We start from the raw sequence: 25,680 nt of genomic DNA on the forward strand, positions 1-25,680 counted from the left end.
AATTCCTAAAATTTATTTGAGTTTAAATCTACATATTGGCATCTGCTCTTTATTTGATGGCCTGTTCTGTGTTGTTTTCCTTTTTTTGAATTGTTAGAGTATTTTAAATTCTTCTGTTCTTCTCTATTTAAGCTTGGTGGTTACAAGTTGTTCTACTTGTCTTGTTGTAATTACCTTAAAGCCACAGTATGTATCCTGGACTTATCAAAGTCTGACATAAGGGAGCTACCTCTTTCTTCATAGAGGAGTTACATTTCCTTTTTTTTTTTTTTTTTTTTTTTTTTTTTTTTTTTTTTTTTTTTTTTTGAGACAGAGTCTCTCTCTGTTGGCAGGCTGGAATGCAGTGGCGCGATCTTGGCTTACTGCAACTTCTGCCTCGTGGGTTCAAGCGATTCTCCTGCCTCAAGTAGCTGGGACTACAGGCGCCCGCCACCATGCCTGGCTAATTTCTGTATTTTTAGTAGGGATGTATTTTGTTCCAGAGACGGGGTTTCACCATGTTGGCCAGGCTGGTCTCAATCTCTTGACCTCACGATCCGCCCACCTCAGCTTCCCAAAGTACTGGGACTACAGGCATGAACCACCACACCAGGCACCAGGCCAAGGAGTTACCTCTTTCTGGGCTTTAACTTCCTCCTGACTTTAATGTTATTGTGGTAATGTATTGTAATGCTCTATATAGCTCAAGCTCCACAAAATGTTTTGTGTTTTACAGTGCTATCCTGCTGATACTCAATTTACATACATATTTATAGTTACTGTCATACTTTATTCTCCTACATCTTCAGTCTTCCATTTGTGATCACTGTCATTCTATTTGAAGAGTATACCTTAAATCAGGTTCAGTGAGTTTATTTTTGTATGAAAATGTCTTTATTTTGACTCTGTTTTAAAAGGATTTTTTTTTTTTTTGAGACAGAGTTTCGCTCTTGTTGCCCAGGCTGGAGTGCAACGGTGCGATCTCTGCTCATTGCAACCTCCACCTCCCAGGTTCAAGTGATTCTCCTGCCTCAGTCTCCCGAGTAGCTGGGATCACAGGCATGCACCACCACGCCCGGCTAATTTCGTTTTTTTTTTTTTTTAGTGGAGATGGAGTTTCTCCATGTTGGTCAGACTGGTTTCGAACTCCTGACCTCAGGTGATCCACCTGCCTCGGGCTCCCAAAGTGCTGGGATTACAGGTGTGAGCCACTGTGCCCAGCCTTAAAAGGATCTTTCTACTGGTTATGGAATTTCAATAGCTGTTTAATACCAGCACTTTAAAGATAACCAATTATCTTCTGGTTTTAAAGTTTCTTTGAGGAATCTGTTATTCTTATTTTCTCTTTTTCAAATACATTGTGCCTTCCCTAGCTGCCTTTAGTCATTTTTCTTTTTGGTTTTTCAGCAATTTTATTGGGAGGTGCCTCATGTAGGGTTTTGTCATCATCCCTCCACCCCTACTCCCCTGCTTTTTCTTTTGCATTTATGCTGCTTGAGGTTATAAACACATTCCTTGAATTTGGGGCCTCTTTTTTCACATATTAATTCCATTTCTCTCTTGTCCTGAGAATCCAATTAAACATATTAGGATCCCTCATCCCTACCCCTTGCCCAGTGCTCCCACATCCTGAATTCGCTTCATTCTGGATGTTTTCTTCTGATCTATCTTCCAGTGTGCTAAAATCTCACCTCAGTTATCTAATCTGCTGAAATCATTAATTGAGTTCTTTTTGGTTTCACTTACTGTTTTTTACTTTCATAGTTTCTGATCCTCTGCTGAAATTCATAATTTTGACCTTTACTTCCTTCAATATATAAGGCACAATTGTTTAAAATCTATGTGGTAATCCTATTATGTGGATTCCTTATGAGTCTGTTTCTCTTGTCTTTTAGATTGCAATCACATTGTCTTGTCTTATGGAATGCCTGGTTGGTTTTGATGAAGTGGTGAACATTGTTTATGAAAATTGTAGGGGAAATTTGAGGTCTCGGATATGTTATCATCCTACAGAAAAAGATTTGAGATTACCTCTAGCAGGTGGTCATCACTTTATTCCAGTTAGCTATTAAGTTCATTGAAAAATGGCTTAGTCTGTTTAAAGGACTTTATATTGCCTGTTCAGTACTCCGAGTGTGCAGCTCTTTTCTGGTCTCAACCCAAAGCCTAGGACTTTTTCTCGGGGGCCTTCTCATTGTCAGCCCTGAACTCCACCTCTTGTTTCTCGGAACCCAGGGATCTGTTGAAAGTTCTTCTCAACCTTCGTATACGTCTGGCTTATCTTTAATGTGTGGATGAACCTGGGGGACAATGGCTTAAAATGCCAGACTTACTTATAATTCTGTGGTTTTCCCTACTGGATTTTCTTCACTGCTTTATTAGCTTTCTGATGCCTTCAAGCACATTCTTTTTATTTTTGTCCATATGTTCTTATTTTCAGTGTTTGCAGACTAACTCATCCATTATTGGAAGCAAAATTCTCTTGAATCTTTCTTTAAGACTTGTTTTTTCCACATCCCCCCCTAAGCCCGAGTCAGAGAGGTATTGTTCTATTCTTATACGCACCTTTTATACATTCAGCTGTGAGCTCTTTTAGTGCAGAGGTGGTACTTACCATACCCAAACCTTTACCTTAGCCTCTTATAAGGTAACTAGTCTGTTATAACCACTCACAAAATATTTGCTGAAATATTAAATGAGCAGTTATAAAAGAATACTTAAACTCTTTTCTCTTTGGTGTTAATAACCTTTTTTACTATAGCTCCTCTATTTTTGCTTCCAATTCATAGAAAAGTTTCAGGTATCTTTTGTATCAGAACTATGAGTAAAGAAGTACAAGGGTAACTACAAGCAGCACTTTTAAACCATTACATGTTGCTGCCTTTACAATCTGTGTTACAGTATGTTGACATCTTGAGCTTGAAAATTATCAAGTTAAAACCAATTTTCAGTACATAGCACCCTGAACACGGGACAGTTTGGATTCTTTTTCTGTTCAACAGACATTGGCAATACTCAGATTTGTCTCTCTGCTTAATTGTGATTCCTTTGAAATAGGTAGGGGAGCTCCACATCTGAAGTGTGAAAATGTTCTGTGGTTAACTGTACAGTTAGAAGGCATGTTCTAAAAAGCCCTTTCATTGGCCGTCTTTATCATGGTACCAGTCTTGGATTGAGAAACAGCCCAGAAGAAAATTAATTAGTGGTTTTTCCATGGTTAAAAATAAGAGAAGTAATTATCCCGTTTTATCCTACTAAGCTTAACTGTGTTCAGTTGATCAGTCCTGGCTTTCTACATTGAAGAAAAGTGAGCATTCATCATTTCAACACAACAGTCTTTCCCATGGGACACATAGTGTTTTTTTATTACATTTACTTACTAGTGAGGAAAGAATTACGAGACATTAGAAAATACAGGTGATGTATCAACAGGCCACAGTTGGATTTTTATCCTAAAGGACAGTTTGAATTCCTTCCTATGACTTTGTATAGTCTGTGCATTTTTAAGAGTAGGATAGGAAGTGACGTTTTAATAGAGCATTCAGACAGAATGCCAGGAGGAAGAGAGAAATACTTTCACTGACCACCAGTTTTATCTTAGGAAATTAAGTCAAGAAGAGTATGAGCGGCAAGAAAGAGAGCAGAGGCTATCGGCTGCCGATGAAAAGGCAGTTTCGGCTGCAGAGGAAGTAAAAACTTACAAGTAAGTTCACCCTCTAAAGACGGTGTCACTGGCTAATGAAACTAGTTTTTTTTTTTTTTTTTTTTTTAAGCACAAAAGCATAAATAAATGGTTAGAGGACATGAATACATAAATTCACACAAAAGAAAAACTAAATTTTAAGTTAATAAATGGAAAAATATTAACAAATGCCCAGTGCTGGCAAAACTGTAAGGGAACTTGGTTCATGCAAACAGTTCTGGGGGTAGGGGCAGGGAGGGGGGCAGTTTGTTGTATGATGTATCAAAAGCCGTTAAAGTGATTTTGCCATTTGATAGACCCAGTAGTCCTAACTTTGGGAAATTTTTTTATGATATAATTAAAGGATGAAAAAAAGGAAAAAAAAGGTTTATGGTGGAAGATAACAGGGTTACTTGAGAAACATATTTAGGAACAGTTAAAGTAGCTCTATTAGGGTACAGCTGTTAGGGTAAGTGTTAATTAACATAGTCATATTGTTTGGGTTTTTATTTGGTTGTGCTGTAACTCATAAAGCCAACTGTAATTCTTAGGCGGAGAATTGAAGAAATGGAAGATGAATTACAGAAAACAGAGCGGTTATTTAAAAACCAGGTAATGATTCTAGTCTCCTATTTAGTGCCCAGAATTCTTTGATAATTAATACAGGCTATTATAATGAATCTGTAAGCATATTTTGTGATGTATTATCTTTTTCAGATCGCTACCCATGAGAAGAAAGCTCATGAAAACTGGGTAAGATTTCTTTTTTCTTTCCTTTATTTGGTGCATAGTCTCCTAGAACTTAATTTGAATATATTTCTTCAATAGCTGAAAGCTCGTGCTGCAGAAAGAGCTATAGCTGAAGAGAAAAGGGAAGCTACCAACCTGAGACACAAGTATGTGATTTTGATGCCTATGTTTTCAGTGTTCTCTCTTAAGGAATTGGTTTCTGTTTCATATTTAAGTCTTTCTTAAATACTCTTTCTCTATATTCAAGATTATTAGAATTAACACAAAAGATGGCAATGCTGCAAGAAGAACCTGTGATTGTAAAACCAATGCCGGGAAGACCAAATACACAAAACCCTCCCCGGAGAGGTAAGGGAGGACCTTGTAAAGAGCAACAATCTATTTTTGGTGTAAAATGTGTATAAATGACTTTTGTTTCTGTGTGTAATGGTTATGATACCCTAGGAATAATCCCAAGAACTTAAGAAAAAAAGCCTGTCTTAAAATGGTAACAAGACGCTGTCATCTTTAGGTCCTCTGAGCCAGAATGGCTCTTTTGGCCCATCCCCTGTGAGTGGTGGAGAATGCTCCCCTCCACTGACAGTGGAGCCACCTGTGAGACCGCTCTCTGCTACTCTCAGTCGAAGAGAAATGCCTAGAAGTGAATTTGGTGAGCATTCACATGTTTCCTTGCAATACAGTTTCAGGTGGCTTTTTCCCTTTTATTTGAGGATTCTAATGCAAACAACACTTTAGAATTTGGGTCTGTCCAGTATAGAAAAGAAAATTTCTTAATTTGTCTTGGTGGATAAGTATTCATCTGCAAGGTTTGTTTTAGAACAGAAAGCATTTATTATTTCCCATGAGGTCATTTTATTGTTTCTTTTTAATTTTTTTACTGTGAAGTGTAAGCCTTTATCTTTAAATTAAAGTTCTGTGGGATTCCTCTCCCAAATACAGCTGACCCTTGAACAACACAGGTTTGATTTGTGCAGGTCCGTTTATATGCAGAGTTTTTTCAAAAAATACCTTGGGAAATTTTTTGGAACTTCACAGTAATTTGAAAGAACTTGCAGATGAACCACACAGCCTAGAAATATTAAAAAAAATTTAGGTATGTCATGAATACATAAAATGTATGTAGATACTAGTCTATTTTATCATATACTATTGTAAAATATACAAAAATCTATTTTAAAAAGTTTATCAAAACTTGGACACACAAACACAGATATACATGACACCATTCACAATGGAGAGAAAGTAAACACATGTAAAGACACAGTATTAAATCATAAATGCATAAAATTAGCTGTAGTACACACTGTACTATAATAATTTCATAGCCACCTCCGGTTGCTATGGCAGTGAGCTCAAGTGTGGCGAGTATCCGCTTTAAACACCATGTGATGTTAGTCTCCATGTAAACATAATCTCTCACAGTTCGTGTGTATTTTTTATGTTTAGTGCAATAACATAAATCTTGAATAACACCATGTGACCCATATAAAATGCCACTAGTGATGCTGGAAGTATTCTCAAGAAGCAAAGTCATGATATTACTAGAAAAGTTGAATTGCTTTGATATATACCATAGATTGGAGTGTGCAGCAGCAGTCATCTGTCATTTCTGTCAGATGATTCATCTTGTAAACAGATCCTGTACACTTACAGTATAGACAAATATAATACAGTATTGTACATACATTTCCTCTTAGGATTTCAGTAACATTTTCTTTAGCTTACTCTATTAAGGTAAGAATACAGTATACAATATATACATACAGAATATGTGTTAATCAACTGTTTATGTTATTGGTAAGTAAGACTTCTGGTCAATAGTAGGCTATTTATTAGTAGGTAGGATTTGGGGAGTCAAAAGTTACATGTGGGTTTTTGACTGCACAGGGGATCAGCACACCTAACCCCTGCATTGTTCAAGAATCAACTGTATTTGCCTTAGTAACTTTATAGTTTATGAGGCATACATGTTTCCACTTCTCATTACTATAGTATGAAATGCTGTTGAGTCTATTTTGAATCCTAAATATGTCTATAATACTAAGATATGGAAGTCAGATTACATATACACTGAACAAAAATCACAATGTAGAATACTGTATATAGAAGTCTATAGCTTGAAGTGTAGACCAGAGCCATTAATGTGCAGGGTTTATTGTTCTTTCAGTGCAAGGCATTTCTTATTTTAATTCTTTAAGTCCATGCATAAATTATAAATGATTTGCCTTCATGAGTATCGGGAGACCCGTTTTTAATGTTGCCTTCCAGATAGACTTGAACCCTAACCTGTCTACAATTTGTTATTTCTTCTGAAAAATACATACAAGGGCTCTGTTATTTCTTTCACAAGGATCTGTGGACGGGCCTCTGCCTCATCCTCGATGGTCAGCTGAGGCATCTGGGAAACCCTCTCCTTCTGGTAAGGGAGCAAGAGTGTTTAAAGTCTAAAACCATGCAGGAAGCGGGAAGAGGATTTTTTTATCCTTCTCATAGAGTACACAAGTCAGAATAAGCCTACGTCAGCCTCTCTGGTCTTTAACAGATCCAGGATCTGGTACAGCTGCCATGATGAACAACAGTTCAAGGGGCTCTTCCCCTACCAGGATGATGGATGAAGGCAAGGTAAATGTACCCATTTTGAATAGTTATTTCAAGAGCATTTGGCTTTTCCCACAACTCTCTCTTTGCTTCATCTCCTATTGGTGTGTTCTATTTGTACTGTCTCATTTATTTTTCTAAAAAAGCAAACTGTTATCCAAGAGCCTGAAGTCCCCTCAGTTCCCAGCATTACATCTTCGGCCGAGCATCCAGTAGCAGTAAGTACTTAAGAGTGTGGACTGAACTGGGCTATAAATTGCCTGGCGATATTGATCTTACTTTTGTCCTTGACTTGGGAGTGTTGCTGAAATCTGACTGATTTGTTGGCCTTTTCTCCTCTCTCCTGTTTAGTTAGACATTTAACCTGTGTAGAGCGTTTGCTGTAACTGTAATTAACTTAAACAAAAGTGCAAAGTCCCCACTCTTCTGTATTTCAGTGTTTAATGCTCTTATGCAAAGTAAATTCATTGTAAATTGTGTAATTCATTATTATGTCTTCATTTGGAAATGTGCTATTTAAGATTATCTCCAATTGTATACTAGGCAAAACCTATTTTGAATGATCTGAAATTACAGATTGAGAACAGAAGAATGTTTGTTGGACGTGAAGTACTGAATAGTGGAAGTCTATAATTACCCACTGAGCCAGTTCTCAGCAGTGTCCTTAAACAGTGTTCACATAAGTGTATTCTCTTGTAACTTGTGTAGCTGTTAAGGTTGGTAAGTCCTCTGATCATACCTCATCATGCTTCTCTGTATTGAAATCAAAGTACATTTATTTTAATGATTGCGTTTCCAAACCACTTTCCCATAGGAAATGATTAGTCAGTATCTCATAGTAGACGGTATTACTTGTGAATGAAGGCAAATAGAGTGTGCCTGTGTAATTTGTGTATATAACATTGTTTCTCTTGGAACATACTTTGGAGTTCCAGCACATGACTCGAGGAATACACCTCTCTTGAGAAATCTTTTTATATGAGGGCAGCTTGGATAAGACCCAAGACCCCTTTGAAGTAGAAGACTTCAAAGAGAGTAGAGACTACTTTGTTAGAGAGGAGAAGTAGAGGTGGAAAGAACATGGCCTTGGAGTCAAATCTGGCATCGAATTCCAGCCCAGCTTCTTACATGCTGTGTGACTGTCAGTAAATTATCTAATACTCTCTGTGCCTGTGTTCCTGTATATTTAGAACAAGATGGTCCTATTAGAGATTTAGAGATAGGAAAATTCGAGTTAACATATGTAAGGCCTGTTGGTACTCTGAATAATTGCTATTACATGGTAGAGAATGCATTTTTCATTTCCTTTCATTCTCTGCATTCTAAATATGGAAATTATTCTGATGGGAGGGATGTGCAGAGGGAGTGACTGCCTTAGAAATAGTATTAGGAATGACTTCCCTTTATAACATTTGCTTTCCCTTCCATTTGCAGATATAAGCAATAATACGATTATAGCAAAAGTGTTCGCTCCTGTGACATACTTTTAACCTTTCCAAGCTGTCCGTGGGAACAAATGAGAGTGGTAGTTGTTGCACTAATTCTGCTCTTTGGACAAGTGCCTGACATCTGCTTCACTGGGTTTTAGTTTTTACTGGTGTTGGTACTTTTGTCTGTCATACCAGAGTATTTCAAAACTTCAATTCTTCTACTCTGCAGGTTAATATGACTCCAAAAGGGCCCCCTCCTTTCCCAGGAGTCCCTCTTATGAGCACCCCCATGGGAGGCCCTGTACCACCACCCATTCGATACGGGCCACCACCTCAGCTCTGTGGACCTTTCGGGCCTCGGCCAATTCCTCCACCCTTTGGTAAGATGATCTGAACAGTAGTGATTAACTTGTAAAGCATAGTCATCTTCTCTCTCTCTCCCTTGCCAAAACAACTGCAATTGCAGGGCTTTGCAATGCAGCGATGAAACTGACTGAGTGCATTGTAACTTCTCCCCAAGTTTCTTAAGACACAAAGGGTGCTGCATGATGTCCTGTGATTAGATGGGCAATAATTGTCTCTAATAGAACAAGGAAAGGGGCTATTTATAGTAAGCCAGAAATATTCAGCACATGTTTTTTGAACATCTCTGGCTGTGTACTAGGTTCTGCAATGGATAGCAAGGTAGATAAAACACATCCCCTAATTAAGATGTCCTGTAGGGCACAGATATACACAATCTACAACATAAAGCTTCTAATCACCCATAACAGAAGCATAAGCAGTGGGTCACAGAATATTAGAGAGGGAAAGATAAAACCCTCCACCCTTGCCTTGGGGAATACAAAGGAGAGGGATATGAAAGAGAAGGTAGAATTTAACTGCTATCTAATGAATGCTGCTGATTTAATTAGATGAAGCTGGAAGACCGTTTCCAGCAGGGCAAGCACCTTGATTTTTATGGCATGTATTAGGTATATGTTGAGCTACTACATAAATTTTTAATATACAGTAGTAAACAATGGAATTTATCAAAATGTTTGTTGCAATGAAGCCATATTTAGTCTGTCTTCTTGTTATGGTATATAGTACTTCCAAGTACAAATCTATCTCAAGATAAAGATGGCAGGCCAGGCACAGCAGCTCACACCTGTAATTCCAGCACTTTGGGAGGCTGAGGCAGGTGGATCCCTTGAGCCTAGGAGTTTGAGACTCGCCTGGGCAACATGGTGAAACCCTGTCTTTAAAAAAAAAAAAAACAAAAATTAGCTGGGTTTGGTGGTTTGCACCTATCATCACAGCTACTCAGAGTCTGAGGGGGGAGGATCGACTGAGCCCAGGAGATTGAGGCTACAGTGAGCCATGATCACTTCACTCCACTCCAGCCTGGCTGACAGGCAAGACCCTGCCTCCAAAAAAAAAAGTTGACAGAATATATTAACATACCTGGCATTGTCTTAATTTAGCTATGTTCCTAGGAATTTACTCGACATAATTTTTGTTTTCCAGGCCCTGGTATGCGTCCACCACTAGGCTTAAGAGAATTTGCACCAGGAAAACGGGACCTGCCACTCCACCCTCGGGAATTTTTACCAGGACACGCACCATTTAGACCTTTAGGTCCTCTTGGCCCAAGAGAGTACTTTATTCCCGGTACCCGATTACCACCCCCAACCCATGTTCCCCAGGATTACCCACCACCACCTGCCTCCAGAGACTTACTGCCGCCAGGCTCTAGAGATGAGCCTCCTCCTGCCTCTCAGAGCACTAGTCAGGACTGTTCACCGGTTTTAAAGCAGAGCCCATAACTATGACCTCTGATGTTTCATTGGAGAAAAAATGGACTGCATTATTCATTACAATAAAGGATTTCATTGGCTTCAAAATCCAAGTTTATTTTAAAAGATCTGTTGTTAGAACTAAGCTGCCTTGGCAGTATGCATTTTTGAGCCAAACAATTCAGAAATGTCATTTCTTCCCTAAATAAAAATCACCTTTTAAGCTATAGCATCCTTACTACTTTGAAATGTGCAATAAAGAATACTTGTGTTTTAGCTAATGTAGCATTGTAATTGCTAAATGATTTAGAATGTCATGAAAAATATGAACATTTCCTGTGGAAATGCTTTAAGAACATGTATTTCCATCATCCTGTTTTTAGTGTACACCAGCTGAATACAGAGCAATGGTGTTTATAAGCATTTTTGTTTCTTTTTTTAAGCTATCTGGTCCCAAAGACTGTTACGCTAAAAATGTTTACTAAAAGATCACTAAACTTTCTCTCCCCTCTTGCTGAAGTTCTTTGTAGTAATAGTTCATAAAAAGTTGTTTATTAATATTTCCCAAGTGTCTGTTGATTCATTGGACTGTTAGGAGGCTTGTGCCATTTGGAAAACATGTAAACTCAGTCTCCTAGGACTGAAGATGGTGGCTGGCAGCACACTTCCGGCTGCTCCCCTCAGTCATCTGTGAACTCTACAAGTGATGTCTTTTTATTTCAAAAAAGTTAATGGGTTCCCACTTGTGTAGCATTCACATGCTTGCTTTGTGACACTCATTGTCTATTTGAGGATGGTTTTCAGAGAGTGAGTTTACATTAGTAGCAAGAGTTGTTTGACCTGATATTCTATTGCTTTTACCATTCCTGTAGAAAGGGTGCACAACAGAAAAGGGAAAATGATGTGTCATAAAAGTACTGAAATCTTTAAAAAATTTTTAAATGTACGGTCTCTTATCTTTCCCATACCTTGCCACCGATTTTCAAGGAATATAATAAAAAGATTGGAAAAGTATAATGCCATGAGAAAGAATGATGTAGGGCTGTGAGGCTTACAACATGCCCTAGGTCAGCAACCAAGGGTTGAAATTAATTCTTTTTTTGGGGGGGAAGGAGGGCTGACAGATTCCAAAATTAATATTTAAACATTGGTGCTTTCATTTAAAAATCATTAACTATCATCTGGAATTGCACCATACTTAAAAGTCTTATCCATTACTACACAGTGTCTTTAAAACAATGTTTCTTTAAAAACTATGTTTCTAAGAACTCTTCAGATATTTTAATTACAATAGTAATAGCACTCCTTTTAAGGAGTTTAAGATTTAGATTTAAACTCATAAAAGGCAGATACTTTCCTTAATTGCTAGGCTATATTCTTCCTTTCTTTAAAGCCCTATGATGTATTATTTTTGAAACTTAGAGTATGACTTGTCACTGTTTCAATATTTAATCGATTAATACCTTGTATAAAGGAGCAAAAGCTTTGACATGAAACAAAATTTTCTCTTTATACTAAACGACTAAAGATAGTTTAGAAAGATAAGGACCTTTGAAAGAAGGCAACTCTTTCACAGTTCATAAGGAATATATGAATTCTTCAGGAAAAGAGAATTCAGTCTGTATTTCTTCTCATTTAATATCAGGAATAGATTAAGAGGAAAGCTCCACAGAGGGCATAGGCCACTTTGACCATGTAAAATAAGATTAGGTCACAAATACAGCTTTTGAGTTTATCTGTCAATCTCTTTAGAACACAAAACACTGCTGAAGTTAATAGTTTCTAACTATTATTACTTTTTTTTTAGACAAAGTTTTGCTCTTGTTGCTCAGGCTAGAGTGCAATGGCATGATCTCGCTTACCTCAGCCTCCGCATCCCAGGTTCAAGTGATTCCCCTGCCTCAGCCCCCTGAGCTGCTGGGTTTACAGGCATACACCACCACGCCCGGCTAATTTTTTTTGTATTTTTAGTAGAGATGGGGTTTCTCCATGTTGGTCAGGCCAGTCTCGAACTCCCAACCTCAGGTGATCTGCCCACCTTGGCCTCCCAAAGTGCTGGGATTACAGGTGTGAGCCATCGAGCCCGGCCAGTTTCTAATTTTAAATCTCATTTAAATGTAGATTATGCCATCTAGAAAGGTAAGTAGGAAAGGTAAATTAAATCCATTTTTAAAGCTCAAAATTATTTTTCCCCCTCTAAAGCCTTTTTTGGTGATTTTTCTGTATCTGATATCACTGAGGAATTGGTAAACTGTAAAGATTCCAGTGTAGCTTATCTGAGAAGTTGTGAACCAGTCCATAATTGCTTCCTCTCACATCCGATTGCACCATTTCTACAGCAAAGCCCAAGCAGGGTGCCAACATGCAGATGGTACAGGGAGTATCACCCCTCAGTCAACTTCTCCATCTCTAAAGTTTCATCTCCTTCAGAAGTCATTGCCAACTAATTGTGTCTGGATTTAGTTGCTAAAATTGACTTATTGATGAAGCAGTAACATTCAGCCTAAAAACATTTCTACTATAGTTGTTATATCATCAGTGGCCGATTTTTTTCATTGGAAACTAAATTTAAATAATTTGTGGGATGTGGTATATTCTGTGTCAACTTCAAGACGATCCCTCATTTTTTTGTTACATTCAGGGCTGAATTAAAGTTAAGCTAATCACACAGTGTTAAATTTAAGCTTCTTTAATGTTGATGAAAGGTATTTGTAGTTCATATAAACCATACTTATGTGAAGGATAGCAGATGCTTCATATAAATTATCACTTTGATATACATATCTTATGGTTTATGAGAAAAGAGAAAAAATAATACATCGTTTTTGCTACATTTTAATGTGTATTTTTAAGGGACTGTTTTTTAGGTCTTGTCAGCAACATCAAACAAAAGGTACTGAGTACTCCACAGGGTACAGAGTGCTGCCAAGCACCTTAGAAAAATTACATGACATGGAGAAAATGCGCTTCTTGCTCCTTGAAGAGCTTACAGTCTAGGGTTTGACAACTCACAGTCTTAAGAACTAAGTGAACAAAGTAAGGCAAATTCTTCATCCCCTAGAGCTATTGTGGACTGAATCATTTTAGGATTTGGAATTAATCGAACCAAGATGAGAGACAAGACGAAATTTGGCCGAGAATTCTTTCAGGCTCACGTAGTTTTTATTAACATCCATCTAGTAAACAGAATGGACCTAACAGACAACTGAAAGTAAAGACTAGATCTCTTGAAGTGCAAGGGCTAAAACAACTTAATTGTGGTTACTTATTTTAAAAAGCAAACATACTGAATGGTATGACTAGGGTGATTACACTAGTTTAAAAATAGGCCAAGTACTGACACTGCATTCCCCTCATGCACTGCTCATTTAAAATAGTGAATATTAAAATATGCGGGCTTTACATCTAACCCACAGAAAGCCCACCACAAATCTTAATGTTCTGTGTATCAAATATCCACCTCATGTGTACTATGAAAGTTTTCTTTATGCCCCATTAAGTCAAAAGTAAATAGTCAAATTATAGTAAGCTAATGACCTGCATATTTTCATATGGATGAATGTCAGTATATCTGAATAGGAAATAAATGGCGATCCTATCTACCTATATAAAAAAAATAGAATATCTTTCCAGATTTTGCATGCTCCTCACTATAAGAAGAGGTTTTAAGGTTTCACAATCAGTTGTCAGAAAAACAGCAGTTACGCCTGCAGTATCTCGTTAGCATCTGACTCAATTATTTTTAGATTACATTATTTAGAAGATATTGTAAACCCGTCTAAAAATTTGTAATTCTGTTGAGATGGTTCCAATGTTAACCCTAGAATCATCATCAGAAAGAGTAATAATGTGATGTAGAAGAACGGCTAATCAACATGACTAAAAATATGCTCACTTTCGGAAAAACAATCTGGTCATCTGGAAACAATCACAGCTACAACCTAGGGAACACTCCCTTATGGGATACTGATCTGGCCAAGGCACACTTTCTAAGCAGGAAAAACTATCAGATCAGGGTGAATTTAGGCCACTTCGGAGGAGCAGCCTATAAATATCCAGACAGACCTTCTTAGGCAGCAGAACTGGTCCAATTCCTCTCAAAGCAGTATGACACTATCTTACCCACATCAACCCAAAGCTTGAAGTTAAATCAAAAGAGCATATTGGAGCAAAAGTGAACAGATGTGTAAACTCTAGCACATTCTTATTGCTGTATTAAGTCTGAAGATGAGCACATCCTACAACAGTATTGTTCCAGGAAGCAGGGTAGGAGTAGTGGTAAATTAGAAAATAGACTATTAATTGCACAATTAATATAAAAGTAAAAACATGTTTCAAAATCTATAATAGACCTGTATCCAAAGGAGTCTTATACATCAGTGATGTGCTGGACTTTGATTCTGTGGTACAGGTTTGCAAAGGACTCCCTCCGGCCTACTGGTCTGGGTACGGCTTGCTTCCTGCCTGTTGAAGGGTGAACATGCTACACAGAGCTATGATGGTTTCTACTGAATGGTAAAATTCACAGAAGTTCTTCATGTCAGGATCATTCCTTATGCAAAGTTTGATGTAGATGAAGATAAAGTGGTTTCTTGGTCAATAATTGCAATTTCTTTCTTTTAAAGTCAGTGGGTTTCTTGTATCTGTAATTACAACAGAAAGACCATTGTTTAAAATACTAAATTATTCCAGGGTTAAATACTGGATATGGGGGATTAAGAAGAAAGATAAACTAGTCACCATCACATTAGTACTAATTCTACATGCACATCACTTACAGTTCTATTACAATTGGCCCAGGTTTAATTTCATCCATCTCCATGAAAGCAAAACACTTGGTGCTGGTAAACCGTTTTTTAGGCTTGTAGTGTTTGAATTCAAAGAAGATAGCTGCACCTAAGGAATTAAAACAAGTCACATAAACCACTGGTGTGTCAATTCATTTTCTTTGATCACCAGAAGCATCTGAAAAGCTACGGCTGGCATAATTTAATAAAGCAACTTGTGCCAGTCTCAATGATTTGACAATAACTTAATATGGTTGTCACCCCAAACTCTTCTGTATCTGAGTAGAGTGACATGTCTCCTTATCATCCAATTCTACAAACTATAGCAAAACTTCTTTAGCTAGACTGCCTCAAGCATGTATAACAGCTATGTACACAGGGAGAATCACAAGCTGCTATAAAACATGAAATACCATAGAAGAACAAAGATACTACAACACCCATAGAAACTCCTTAGGTAGAAAATGCATTTAAAAGAGTTCCTAAAAAAAATTAAGCTTGAATCATTTCCCTTACCCCAAAGCAAAAACTCAAAACTTCAATCATGGGGGTATTTTGGAATTCAAACAACATAAATCACATGCTGGTTCAGCGTAAAATGTTATCTCTTTCCTTAATAACTTTTTCAGTATTCAAAGCACTGTTCTGATGTTTTTCCTGGAATTGCATGTTTGTGTTAAGACAGTGCTGTGGAAGACAAAGGTTCAAAGAGCAAGTCTATTTATTCTGCCCCTCTCCTCCGATGAGCAAGTGATAATGAGAATTCAGACAGTTCTGGCCTGGCGTGGTGGCTTATGCCTGTAATCCCAGCACTTTGGGACGCCAAGGTGGGCAGATCACTTGAGCCCAGGAGTTTGAAACTAGCCTGGGCAACATGGTAAGACCCCAACCTCTACAAAAAATTTTTTAAAATAGCCGGTCTTGGTGGTGTGTGCCTGTAGTCCCAGCTACTCGGGAGGATTACCTGAGCCTGGAGAGATCAAGGCTGCAGTAAGCCATGATCGTGCCACTGTGCCCCAGCCTGTGTGACAGAGTGAGACACTGTCTCAAAAAAAAAAAAAATTTAGACAGTTCTATGTCCCCAAAGTCCAACAGATAAACTCTTCCCCCAATCCTGCAGAAAAAAGCTAAAAAGAGAGAAATAAGTTGCCTCATCAATGTGGCCAAGAAAAATGAATTTCTAAAGAAGGCATGAAAAATGAAGGAAGGAAATCAGTCTCACTCTTTACTGACTACTTCTAAACACTGCCTTAACCAGAGGAGTGCAGGAGCTTGGCTTTCAAAGACAACAAACATTCAATACTTTCACTGATGACAAAACTCACAAGTCACTAGAAGTTGAGCAATGTTCAGAAATGTATGTACAGCACTGGCACTTGGGTCCAAATGGAGCATGTCACATGACAAGGAGGGAAAGCAAAACCAATCGCTCAGGAGACACCGGGATGTGGGTGAGGGAGAGATGGGCATATTCAGCCATCCACTCCCAACACGCTCGAAAGGATTACAAGTTAGGTTACTGGTAACATCTCTTCCCTAGTTGCGTGACCTTGTCATTTCTACAAATGGTGGCTTCTCTTCTCCCTCCCACAAGAATCACAGAGGCATTTCGTCATTAGAAAACCTCAGAGATTTTTAAGATAGCAGAGTCTTTTCAGCTAGGAGACCCATCTCCTCCTCATGGTTGTGTCTTGAGGTCTGAATAATGTGAAGATAGTCATGTTTGAAAACAATGCTAAAGTTCAAATATATTACCATCATTTTGAGGAAGTTAAATTATTTATCTGCATCACCTGTGAATAATATATTTCCTGTGTCCCTCATCATGCTATTTATAAGAAAAAACAAAATATGAAATAAGAATATCCTGGGAAGATTAAGTTAAAATGTTTGTAAACATGAAAGTATGTTCATTAACACTAATATCAGTTAGAACTACAGTAACTGTAAACAGTAAGTTTGAAGCTAGAGAAAATTGAATAGAGTCAAATTCTGAATCTAGTTCTACTTTTACTATCTGGTGAGTCAGCCATTAAGAAAGAATGCAGTGTAATAAAACAGAAAAGTTAGCCCATGAAACACTTCACCTTCTCCCCTCCACATCACAAACATTTCTAAAGCAATGGAGTTAAAGAAATGAAACAAATCAATAGTTTTGTTCAGAAGACATACTCATAACTGAAATTTCTTCAACAATATTTAATAAGCACTCCTACATACACAGTCTGCTAACACAGCCATCTGGAACTTTGGTGTATGTCGGAATCACCTAGAGGGCATCCTAAAACAGAGTGCTAGGCCAGTTCCCACGGTTTTGGATTCAGGCGGTCTGGGGTTGGCACCTAACAAGGTTCCAAGTGCTGCTGCTGCTCTCTCCCAGGGGTCATATTCTGAGGACCACTGTTGTAACAAAAGCACTGAAAGGTCTTTTAGTGGAGGAACAGAGGAGGCAGCAGAACCAGACTTGAGAAGTGAAATATCAAATATTTCAGAAGCTGAGGCAGTCATTTCAAAAGGCACTTGTATATCCTACAGAGCTTGAAAATTTCAGAAACTGCAACTGAACCCTCAGGTGATAAAGGGATTCTGAAGCCACCTCTTTGGGGAACACTGAAATTCTCACTGGGTGAAAAGCATGGGGAAGTATTTAATCCTAAGAGCTGCTCTTGGAAATGTAATCTCACTATTTCAGAAATTTGTGTCCTTTCCTATTTCCTAACAATTAACTGCAAGTCAAATTATCATTCTACCAAATACTAGAAATACTCAACACTTAATCATCAGGGAGCCTTAGGGAACTCCTGCTTCTCCCAGACCTTTAATGTGTGAAAAACTTTGTTTTCTTGGTAAAGACAATAAAATTCTATTATTAAAGATTGTTTTACTACATAACAGTGTTACCAGACAAGTAGATAACACAATTCCTAATTCTCACATTTAAAAAATACGTATATTTTATTGAAATCAATAAACACTATGTGACATTTGCTTTTGCCAGATACTAACTATGCTAGGTCCACCATACATACAAACACAAATAAGATGAGAATTCTGTCCATAAAGAAGCCAATTATTAGTTAAGATTACAAACCTTTGGTTAATTTTTCAACATGCTTCTGGAGCTCAATGTCCACATTAAAATGAACGTATGTGTCTTCTTTTCTTGAAGCCACAGGAGTATCTTGCACAGGAGTTAAGTCTATGCCATTCAGATCTAAAAAGAAAATAAGTTTCTCTTTAGGAACATTCAAATATGCAGACTTGAAAACTGCAAACTAGGTAGGGCGCAGTGGCTCATGCCTGTAATCACAGCACTCTGGGAGGCCAAGATGGGTGGATCACTTGAGGTCAGGAGTTCAAGACCAGCCTGACCAATGTAGTGAAACCCTGTCTCTACTAAAAATACAAAAAAATTAGCCAGGCATAGTGGCACGCACGCCTGTAATCCCAGCTACTTGGGAGGCTGAGGCAGGAGAATTGCTTGAATCTGGGAGGTAGAGGTTGCAGTGAGCCAAGATCTTACCATTGCACTTCAGCCTGGGTAACAGGAGCAAAACTCTGTCTCAAAAAAAAAAAAAAAAAGCCCTGCGAACTACAGAGGGTGCATTTCCTAGGGATGCCTGGAGAAAGTGGAGAGGAAATTCTTGGGCTAACAGAAATTCCCATTTGGCGTGAGCAGGTACCTGAAGAGTTGCTGGGGACCACAGAGGCGCTGGAGGGGCTGAGGGATGGGTGACTTTGCAGTGGGAAGGAGGAAGCCTGTCTCAATCAGGTACAAAAGAAAGCTTGTACAACATAAAATTTGATCTTTATAGGGAAGAACTTTATAGGGATGATAACTCTTTGTTTTCCTTAGGAAATAGGCCACTATATTTTTGTCTGCAATAAAAACTTAAAATGTAAATAATATGCCTCAATGGGACCTCTACCCCTAATTTCCAAACTTGATCAAGTGCATGGTTTGGAAAGGCCTTTATATCTAACATTATCAGAATCCCCCTGCTGTATTCAAGTCAAAGGACCAAAAACGGACGTGAGAATTGCCAATGAAACCCTTCCATTAATGAATACATTTTTACATATTATCTAAATTCTTGTTATATTTGTTATAACATAACCTGTTTTATACCAACTAGACAAAACGCTAAGTTATTGTGTATGGTTTTAATTTCCTGGATCCAGGAATCTTCCAGTTTAATCAAATTCAACATGGACTCATTTAATGACTACTCAAGTGTTTATGTGTTATTCAACAGATCTGTCTTAGAGACCTTAAAACAATATAGTACATTTGATTGTTTCAGTTCTTAAAAGATATTTACAAAAACATATTTTAGTTCAACATATATGCAAAGGTAACTTAACAGCTATTACACTATCATTAAATATCTTTGTTTTACAGTGTACATTCCTGAATGAGATAAGCAGTTCTGTAAATGACCTATCAAACTTTAATGTAGAATATATATACTTTCCAGCAGGCTGTATATTTGATAACTGATAACATCAGAAGTAAAAGTTTCACAGCATTAGTGAATAATAATCCCTCTCTGCGGCTCAGTTCCTTTTTATTTTAATTGGTACTAATGAAGTTTTGAAACTGAATTTATTTTTATGACTGACAAAATTTCTCTTCATTTGATTTCAGCTCCTATCTGTTTCTTTACTGGTCTCAAATTACAGATTAAAGTAAGCCCCTTGGATTAGCTGTGCAGATGTTTCTGGATAGAAGTATGACAACTTCATTCTCAATTATCCAGTAATTATTTTTAAAAGACTGTTAAGTACCTTATAAATAAAGTATGAATGGCAACAACGAAAGAATTCAACCAATGTGGTTTCCCTCTGAAAGAGTGAAAAGGTTGTTTTTAAGAAATAATGAACTGCCACACTGGATAGGAGAAAAAAAAAAAATCCTAAGAATAATCATGCTTCCTAACCACAGTGACATGGTGAATGATAAGAAGCACTTCACTTGTTGAACGCTCCACGGGATTACACTCAGAGCACGAATGCTATGGATCTGTTCTAGCTCCCTGTCTTCACTGATGAGTTACTTAAGGCCTGACTCTCATGCACCTCTGCAGGACTCTCCGATGCAGAACTCTCTCTTGAACAGGAAGGAGAGGGCCTAATGCAGGAGGAAAGGGGTAACAGAACACTGGGCTTTGCAAACAAACCTACACACCTTTGGAAGGTGAGAAACATTCTGTTAACCTGTATCCTAAAGAATGAGTCTGCTGTTGAAGACGATGTGTATGTCTAGCCAAAACCCTAGACAGAATCTTAAGAACAAAAAGATATACACAAAGAAAAACTCAAAAGCAAAACTGAATGTAAGTTATAAATAAGAAAATAAGTAAATATCTCAGAAGTATTCAGTGAAGAAGTGATGATCTCTTCCAGGGACTTTGCCTAAAATGAGTTGTCACACATATGAGACTCCCTGCCCTACCACCAAAAAAACGGTCCCAAATGAGCATTATAAAATTCACCAGAGGAAAAAAGAAGTAAACAGAGTTACTTACCTTTTACACTAACTGTAATATAGGGATCGATGCACTGCCCAGCATCTTTCAAACCAATTTTCTCAATTCTGATAGTGAGTAATGTCATTCCTGGTTCCGATGGCAACCTTGGTAATAAAGTACCTAGCAACAGAGAAAATGCAATAAAAGCTCCACGTCATTTCAGAGTAAACATTTTAACAAACACAGAGAAGATACAGTGTTGCTCGTAACTGACTTAGTACCTAGCCAGGCATTATCTTGGTTCCCAAACTCCCAAACACTTGGCATTACTCTTTTCAAATATTTATTAACACACAAGAGAAATCTGCACTTCCATGTCTCACAGTCACCATTAAACCAGAAATTATTCAAGCTTGTCAGAAATTCAAGTCACTCTAGGAAGCCCAATTATAAATTACCACATAATTAATAACTCATATACATATGCATATACTTTGGATATATTCATTTATATAATATACTTTGCATCTCAATATGAAGTGGTAGAACAAAGAAAAAAACTTTTAAAATATTTGCTTTATTATTATAATGTTTGAGAAATATAACACCAGAGTTGATCAACAAATCCTTTAGTTACTTTGTTTTTTGACACAGGGTCTCACTCTGTCACCAAGGCTGGGGTGCAGTGGCATAATCACAGCTCACTGCGGTCTCGACCTCCCAGGTTCAAGCAATCCTCCCACCTCAGCTTCCAGAGTAGCTGAGACTACAGGCATTTGCTACTAGTTACTACTGATGGAGAAAATAATTCGCAACTCAATAATTGTGTATTTAATTGAATAATTGTACAGTCTAATTTCCCATTCTTTTCCTTATCAGCATTGAGGCAAAAAAAGAAAAACAAAAAAATCACCTGTTGGAATTGCAGTGAAGTTCAGATCAATTTTAGAAAGAATCACATCTTTAGAAATTGCTTCTTCTGATCTACCAACTTTTTAAAGATTTCTTAATTTTCTCAATAGATTTTACTCTTTTCTTCACAAAAGTCTTATACTTTTGTTGGGTTTATTATAAGGTACTTGATATTTTCTGATACTATCATAGACATTATAATATTTCATTAAGCACTTATTGCTTAGAGATAGGATTAATTTTTTAATAATATCTCTGCTGGGGGAAGAAGTGATTTTTATGTACAGATTTTATACTAAGGAACCCTACTCTCTTATTAATACTAATGACTTATCTACAAGTTTTCTTGTATGTTCGAAATACATATTCATAACATCTGCAAATAAAGAGACAGGTTTCCCCCCCTAATTTTTAGATTTTATTTCTTTTTCTTATACTAGTACACTGGCCAGAACTTCTAAAGCACTGTTGAGGAAAGGAGATAATAGTAGACACCCTTGTTTTGTTCCTGATCTGAAAAGGTAAGTTTTCCATTTTATCACTAAATATGACTGAGGCTCTAAATGTCATTATAGTTACCTTTTATCAGATTAAAGATGTTCTATCCTTGGTCTGGTAAGAAATGTTTAAAATCATGAATGAAATTAGAATGTAATTGAAAACATTTTCTGCATCTATTGAGAAGATGAGATTTTTCTCCTTAATCCGCTAATGTTAATTACCCTGATATATGTATCTTGTTGATTTAACAATATATTCTGAAAAAAAAAATCACTCAATAGTTCGTGGAGATTTTCCTAATTACTTTCTGTAATATTCCATATATTGACTACTTATTCAGCCAATTTTCGTATGGCACTGAGGTTGTTTCTAATATATTACTATCACCAAAAATACCTCAATAGAGAACCCTGTATATATGCAAGTATTTTTTTTTAAATTGTTTCCATATTATTGGAGGTGAACCTTCAGAGTAAATTCCTAGGAACAGGATTGCTAAACTAAGAAAAATTGTCTATTTTTGTTTCTGTTGAGCTGTTGCTGAACTCTCCTTTAAAGGGACTATTACCATTTTCTATTCCCACCAGTGATGAATGAGTCCATTTCCCTACTCCCTCAGCAACAGTAGTTTTAATTTGTGTGTCTTTCATCATACGTGAAGTTGAGTATCTTTTAATATGTTTAAGGGCTATTTGTATATCTTGAGGTGTGTGTATGTGTGTGTGTACTATCTGTTCATGTTTTTTGCCCAATTTTTGAATGTGTTTGGAGTCTTTGTGGTCATAACTTAAAATTTTCTTTACATATAAAAGATATTAGTTCTTTGTCATTTTGACTTTGATTATGGTGGTTTCTGACAGACAAGAGAGAAGTTCTTTTTATGATAGACTATTTTCTCCCAAGTAAACATTAAAAATTCTTCTACTTTTAGGTGAATCAGTTTCATAACCTGTAATTGTCTAGATATTTAGTTGAAATGATGAAGCTGACATTTCTTTCTTTCTTACCAACAAACAACTTTTTTTTTGCCTGAGACTATAATAAGGTTTAATCTAACTACTAAATATATTTCTAATAATGTAATATGGAGGCAGTGATTCCAAGCCGAAAAAATACTCAGTTCTTCCCTAATTCAGGGTAGAACATAAAACATTTCACTCAATTATGAAGGTTCAGTTTGATCCTTACTAACGAACAGCTGGAGTTATATAATTAAGATGACAGATAATATAGAAAAGTATATTTTTCAGTAGTTTCTAATGTGCTATATCTCTGCCTCGTCAACTCCTGCACTCCTTTTGAGTCTCAGTTCTAGCTAGATTACCTTTGCTAAACTCCCTCAGCCCTTTTTTTGTTTACTCATAATGTACTGTGTCCACCTCTAACCATCATGGTGTCCTTTTTTTGGCTTTGTCTTACATGGTGAGATCCTGAAAGATGGGTACGAATAACTGTTCATTTTTGTATTGTTTGCACTAGTAATAAAGAGATCTTCATTTCAGAAATATTTTGTTGAATAAACGAATTTTACCGCTCTAGAGGTTATCATGCTCTAGAAAACATGTAGCCTGAAAACATCTATCAGTGCACTGCCTTATATAATATGCATGAAAGAAGATAAAATACTAGGATAAAATACTATACCATTCCTGGGTTAGAGGAGAAAGTTAACATATTCGTGTATCAAAGATAAAACCACACAGTAATTAGAAATCAAGGCAATGCATTAAAAGCAAGATTTCTAAAAGAAGAATGAATGTATTCACTGTACAGAGTAATATGAGAATAAGTAACTACATTTATAAAACTTGAAGACTGTAACTGGAGTAAGAAAAGAAATCATATATGATCCACAAAAAGCTGTGTGTTTCCAGCTAGATCGTTTGCTGTTATATCTAAAGCAAGGATCAGAAATAATAAATGTTCTTCCATATGGAAAAGCTGCATAAATAATAAACAGCTAACTTTTATAGAACATGTTAGGATGTGCCAGGCACTGTTCTAATCCTTTACATGTACTAACTCATTTAATCCTCCCCAAAACCCCATAACATAGGTGCTAATGTTAGTCCCATTTTTTCAGAAGTGAAAACTAAGACACAGAAAAGTTAAGTAATCTGCCTACAATCATACATCAGTTTGGCACCAGAGTCCATGCTTTTAAACACCACACCCCATTTGGTCATTTTTAAATTGTCCATAGAACCTAAACAGGAGCTGCAGGATAGCCTCCCCATCTCAAGATCCTTGACATAATCACATGTGCAAAGTCTCTGCTGCCAAGTAATGTAACAAACATATGCACAGATTCTGAGGATTAGGATGTAGACGTCTTTGGGGAGGGGATGCATTACTTCTACCTCACACTTCTAAATATGAAAAGCTCTGTATGGTTACCACTGTCTAAATCAAGATTTCTCAACATGGGTTCTGTGGAATCCCAGGATGTCCTTGAGCTGCCACTAGGAGCTCCATGCAAGGGAGTGATTTCTATCAATGCACTGCCTTAAAATATGCACTAAAGACAATAAAATACTAGGACAATACTATACCATTTGTAGCCCCTGCAATGGGCTTGGTACACTGGGCAATGCATATTGACAGTGATGGAAAGAGACTGCAGCCCCTACAGCAATTTTATCATAGGTCTTTAAGCCTCATATGGCAGTAAGCAGAAAGATTATGTTCACTTGATTTGGTCCATTTTTTTTTTTTATAGGAGACAGGGGAAGCCACTGGTAGCTGATGAGCTCTATATAGCAGTCTAATGTCAGCCTCTTCAGATTTACCTGCCCCAAACTTCCCTTATACACCACCAGCTGGAGCAAACATGCTCTACTTGTATCAAAGAAAACTGGAGGAAATTTTTCAATTCAATGTGATTTCTAAAGTGGTACAAGCTAGGAGAGGAAGATTCTAATCCTAGGCATAGAGACAATTCTCTCTAGATAAAAACAACGAATTTCAAGCTTCTGAATCATTTCACTGCACTAATGCACTGGGGAACACAAAAAAGTCCATTTAATGATGAGAACTACTTATTAATAAGGTTGTACCTGGATGGATAATTTTCAAGTTGCATCATCAGTGAAAACAATTTATTAATGCAGTGAAGGATCCAACAAAACTGAAAAAAATCACTTAACTACAAGTCACAGCCACTGATAAGTAAAGAAACTGATTATTTTGAGATCCTAGTGGCCACTTAAAATAGAGTAAAGCTTTTTTTTTTTTTTTTTTTTTTTTGGTAAGTTATGTTCAGTTAAAAAAAGGCTCAAAAAGCAAACTACTTAATAGCAGAACTTAATGCCGGGAGAAAGAAAAGTCACACAGTGGGCAAGGATCTCAGAATGCCTGCATGTGAAATTACATTTTTTTGGACAAGAAATTTAAAAGGCTGATACCCAAACAGCACAATAAGTAGACACAGAGATGACTTTTCATATCCTAAGAGGTTTTGTGACAAATTGCCTGAAAAAAAAAAATAGCTTCTCACTGAGTCTTCAAATTTTACCAGTAAATGACATGCTATAGCATTTGTAGGCTATAAATAATGGTGAAATCAAGAAAACTTTTTCTGCTGTGAAGGCCCCAAACAAGCAAAGGCCAAGTTGGATTGAATGCCCTGTCCTCATGTGCACCTCTGAAAAAATGCCCTGCCATGTGCACTGTGGGGTCCAACAACAGAAAACTCCAGCACTGTCATGGCTTTCTTTACTGAGGTGCTGCTGTCAAAATTCTCACCAATAAAATAAAAAGAGGTTCTAGGCATCACAGAAATGGCTACGTTTG

At 37.1% G+C, this 25,680-nt stretch overlaps 2 protein-coding genes across 18 annotated transcripts in view; one reads left to right on the forward strand and one right to left on the reverse strand.

The window, feature by feature from the left end:
- The window catches only part of MIA3 (MIA SH3 domain ER export factor 3), an 80,321-nt gene extending 58,153 nt beyond the window's left edge, over nucleotides 1-22,168 (forward strand). For 4 of the 17 annotated variants that reach the window (XM_032289316.1, XM_032289313.1, XM_032289310.1 and 1 more), the window contains 12 exons: nucleotides 3,581-3,682; nucleotides 4,213-4,273; nucleotides 4,379-4,414; nucleotides 4,490-4,557; nucleotides 4,659-4,759; nucleotides 4,923-5,060; nucleotides 6,762-6,830; nucleotides 6,954-7,033; nucleotides 7,156-7,227; nucleotides 8,669-8,819; nucleotides 9,949-10,219; nucleotides 10,285-10,777. In XM_032289316.1, the coding sequence (XP_032145207.1) occupies nucleotides 3,581-3,682; nucleotides 4,213-4,273; nucleotides 4,379-4,414; nucleotides 4,490-4,557; nucleotides 4,659-4,759; nucleotides 4,923-5,060; nucleotides 6,762-6,830; nucleotides 6,954-7,033; nucleotides 7,156-7,227; nucleotides 8,669-8,819; nucleotides 9,949-10,219; nucleotides 10,285-10,426 (1,291 nt within the window). In that variant the 3' untranslated portion in view covers nucleotides 10,427-10,777. Of the gene's footprint in view, nucleotides 1-482; nucleotides 595-3,580; nucleotides 3,683-4,212; nucleotides 4,274-4,378; nucleotides 4,415-4,489; nucleotides 4,558-4,658; nucleotides 4,760-4,922; nucleotides 5,061-6,761; nucleotides 6,831-6,953; nucleotides 7,034-7,155; nucleotides 7,232-8,668; nucleotides 8,820-9,948; nucleotides 10,778-20,091; nucleotides 20,202-21,827 lie in introns of those variants that run through there. The other 13 variants (XM_032289318.1, XM_032289319.1, XM_032289327.1 and 10 more) reach the window with 10 other exon arrangements.
- Nucleotides 13,037-25,680, reverse strand: part of AIDA (axin interactor, dorsalization associated) — a 39,713-nt gene continuing 27,069 nt past the window's right edge. Inside the window, exons 7-10 of the mRNA XM_032289335.1 lie at nucleotides 20,533-20,655; nucleotides 18,096-18,218; nucleotides 14,996-15,113; nucleotides 13,037-14,860 (exon numbers count right to left, since the gene is read on the reverse strand). Of these exons, the coding sequence (XP_032145226.1) occupies nucleotides 14,764-14,860; nucleotides 14,996-15,113; nucleotides 18,096-18,218; nucleotides 20,533-20,655 (461 nt within the window). The 3' untranslated portion in view covers nucleotides 13,037-14,763. The remainder of the gene's footprint in view (nucleotides 14,861-14,995; nucleotides 15,114-18,095; nucleotides 18,219-20,532; nucleotides 20,656-25,680) is intronic.

This window comes from Sapajus apella, unplaced genomic scaffold, assembly GCF_009761245.1.
Source record: "Sapajus apella isolate SASKATOON/1434 unplaced genomic scaffold, GSC_monkey_1.0 scaffold22, whole genome shotgun sequence".
Taxonomy (NCBI): domain Eukaryota; kingdom Metazoa; phylum Chordata; class Mammalia; order Primates; family Cebidae; genus Sapajus; species Sapajus apella.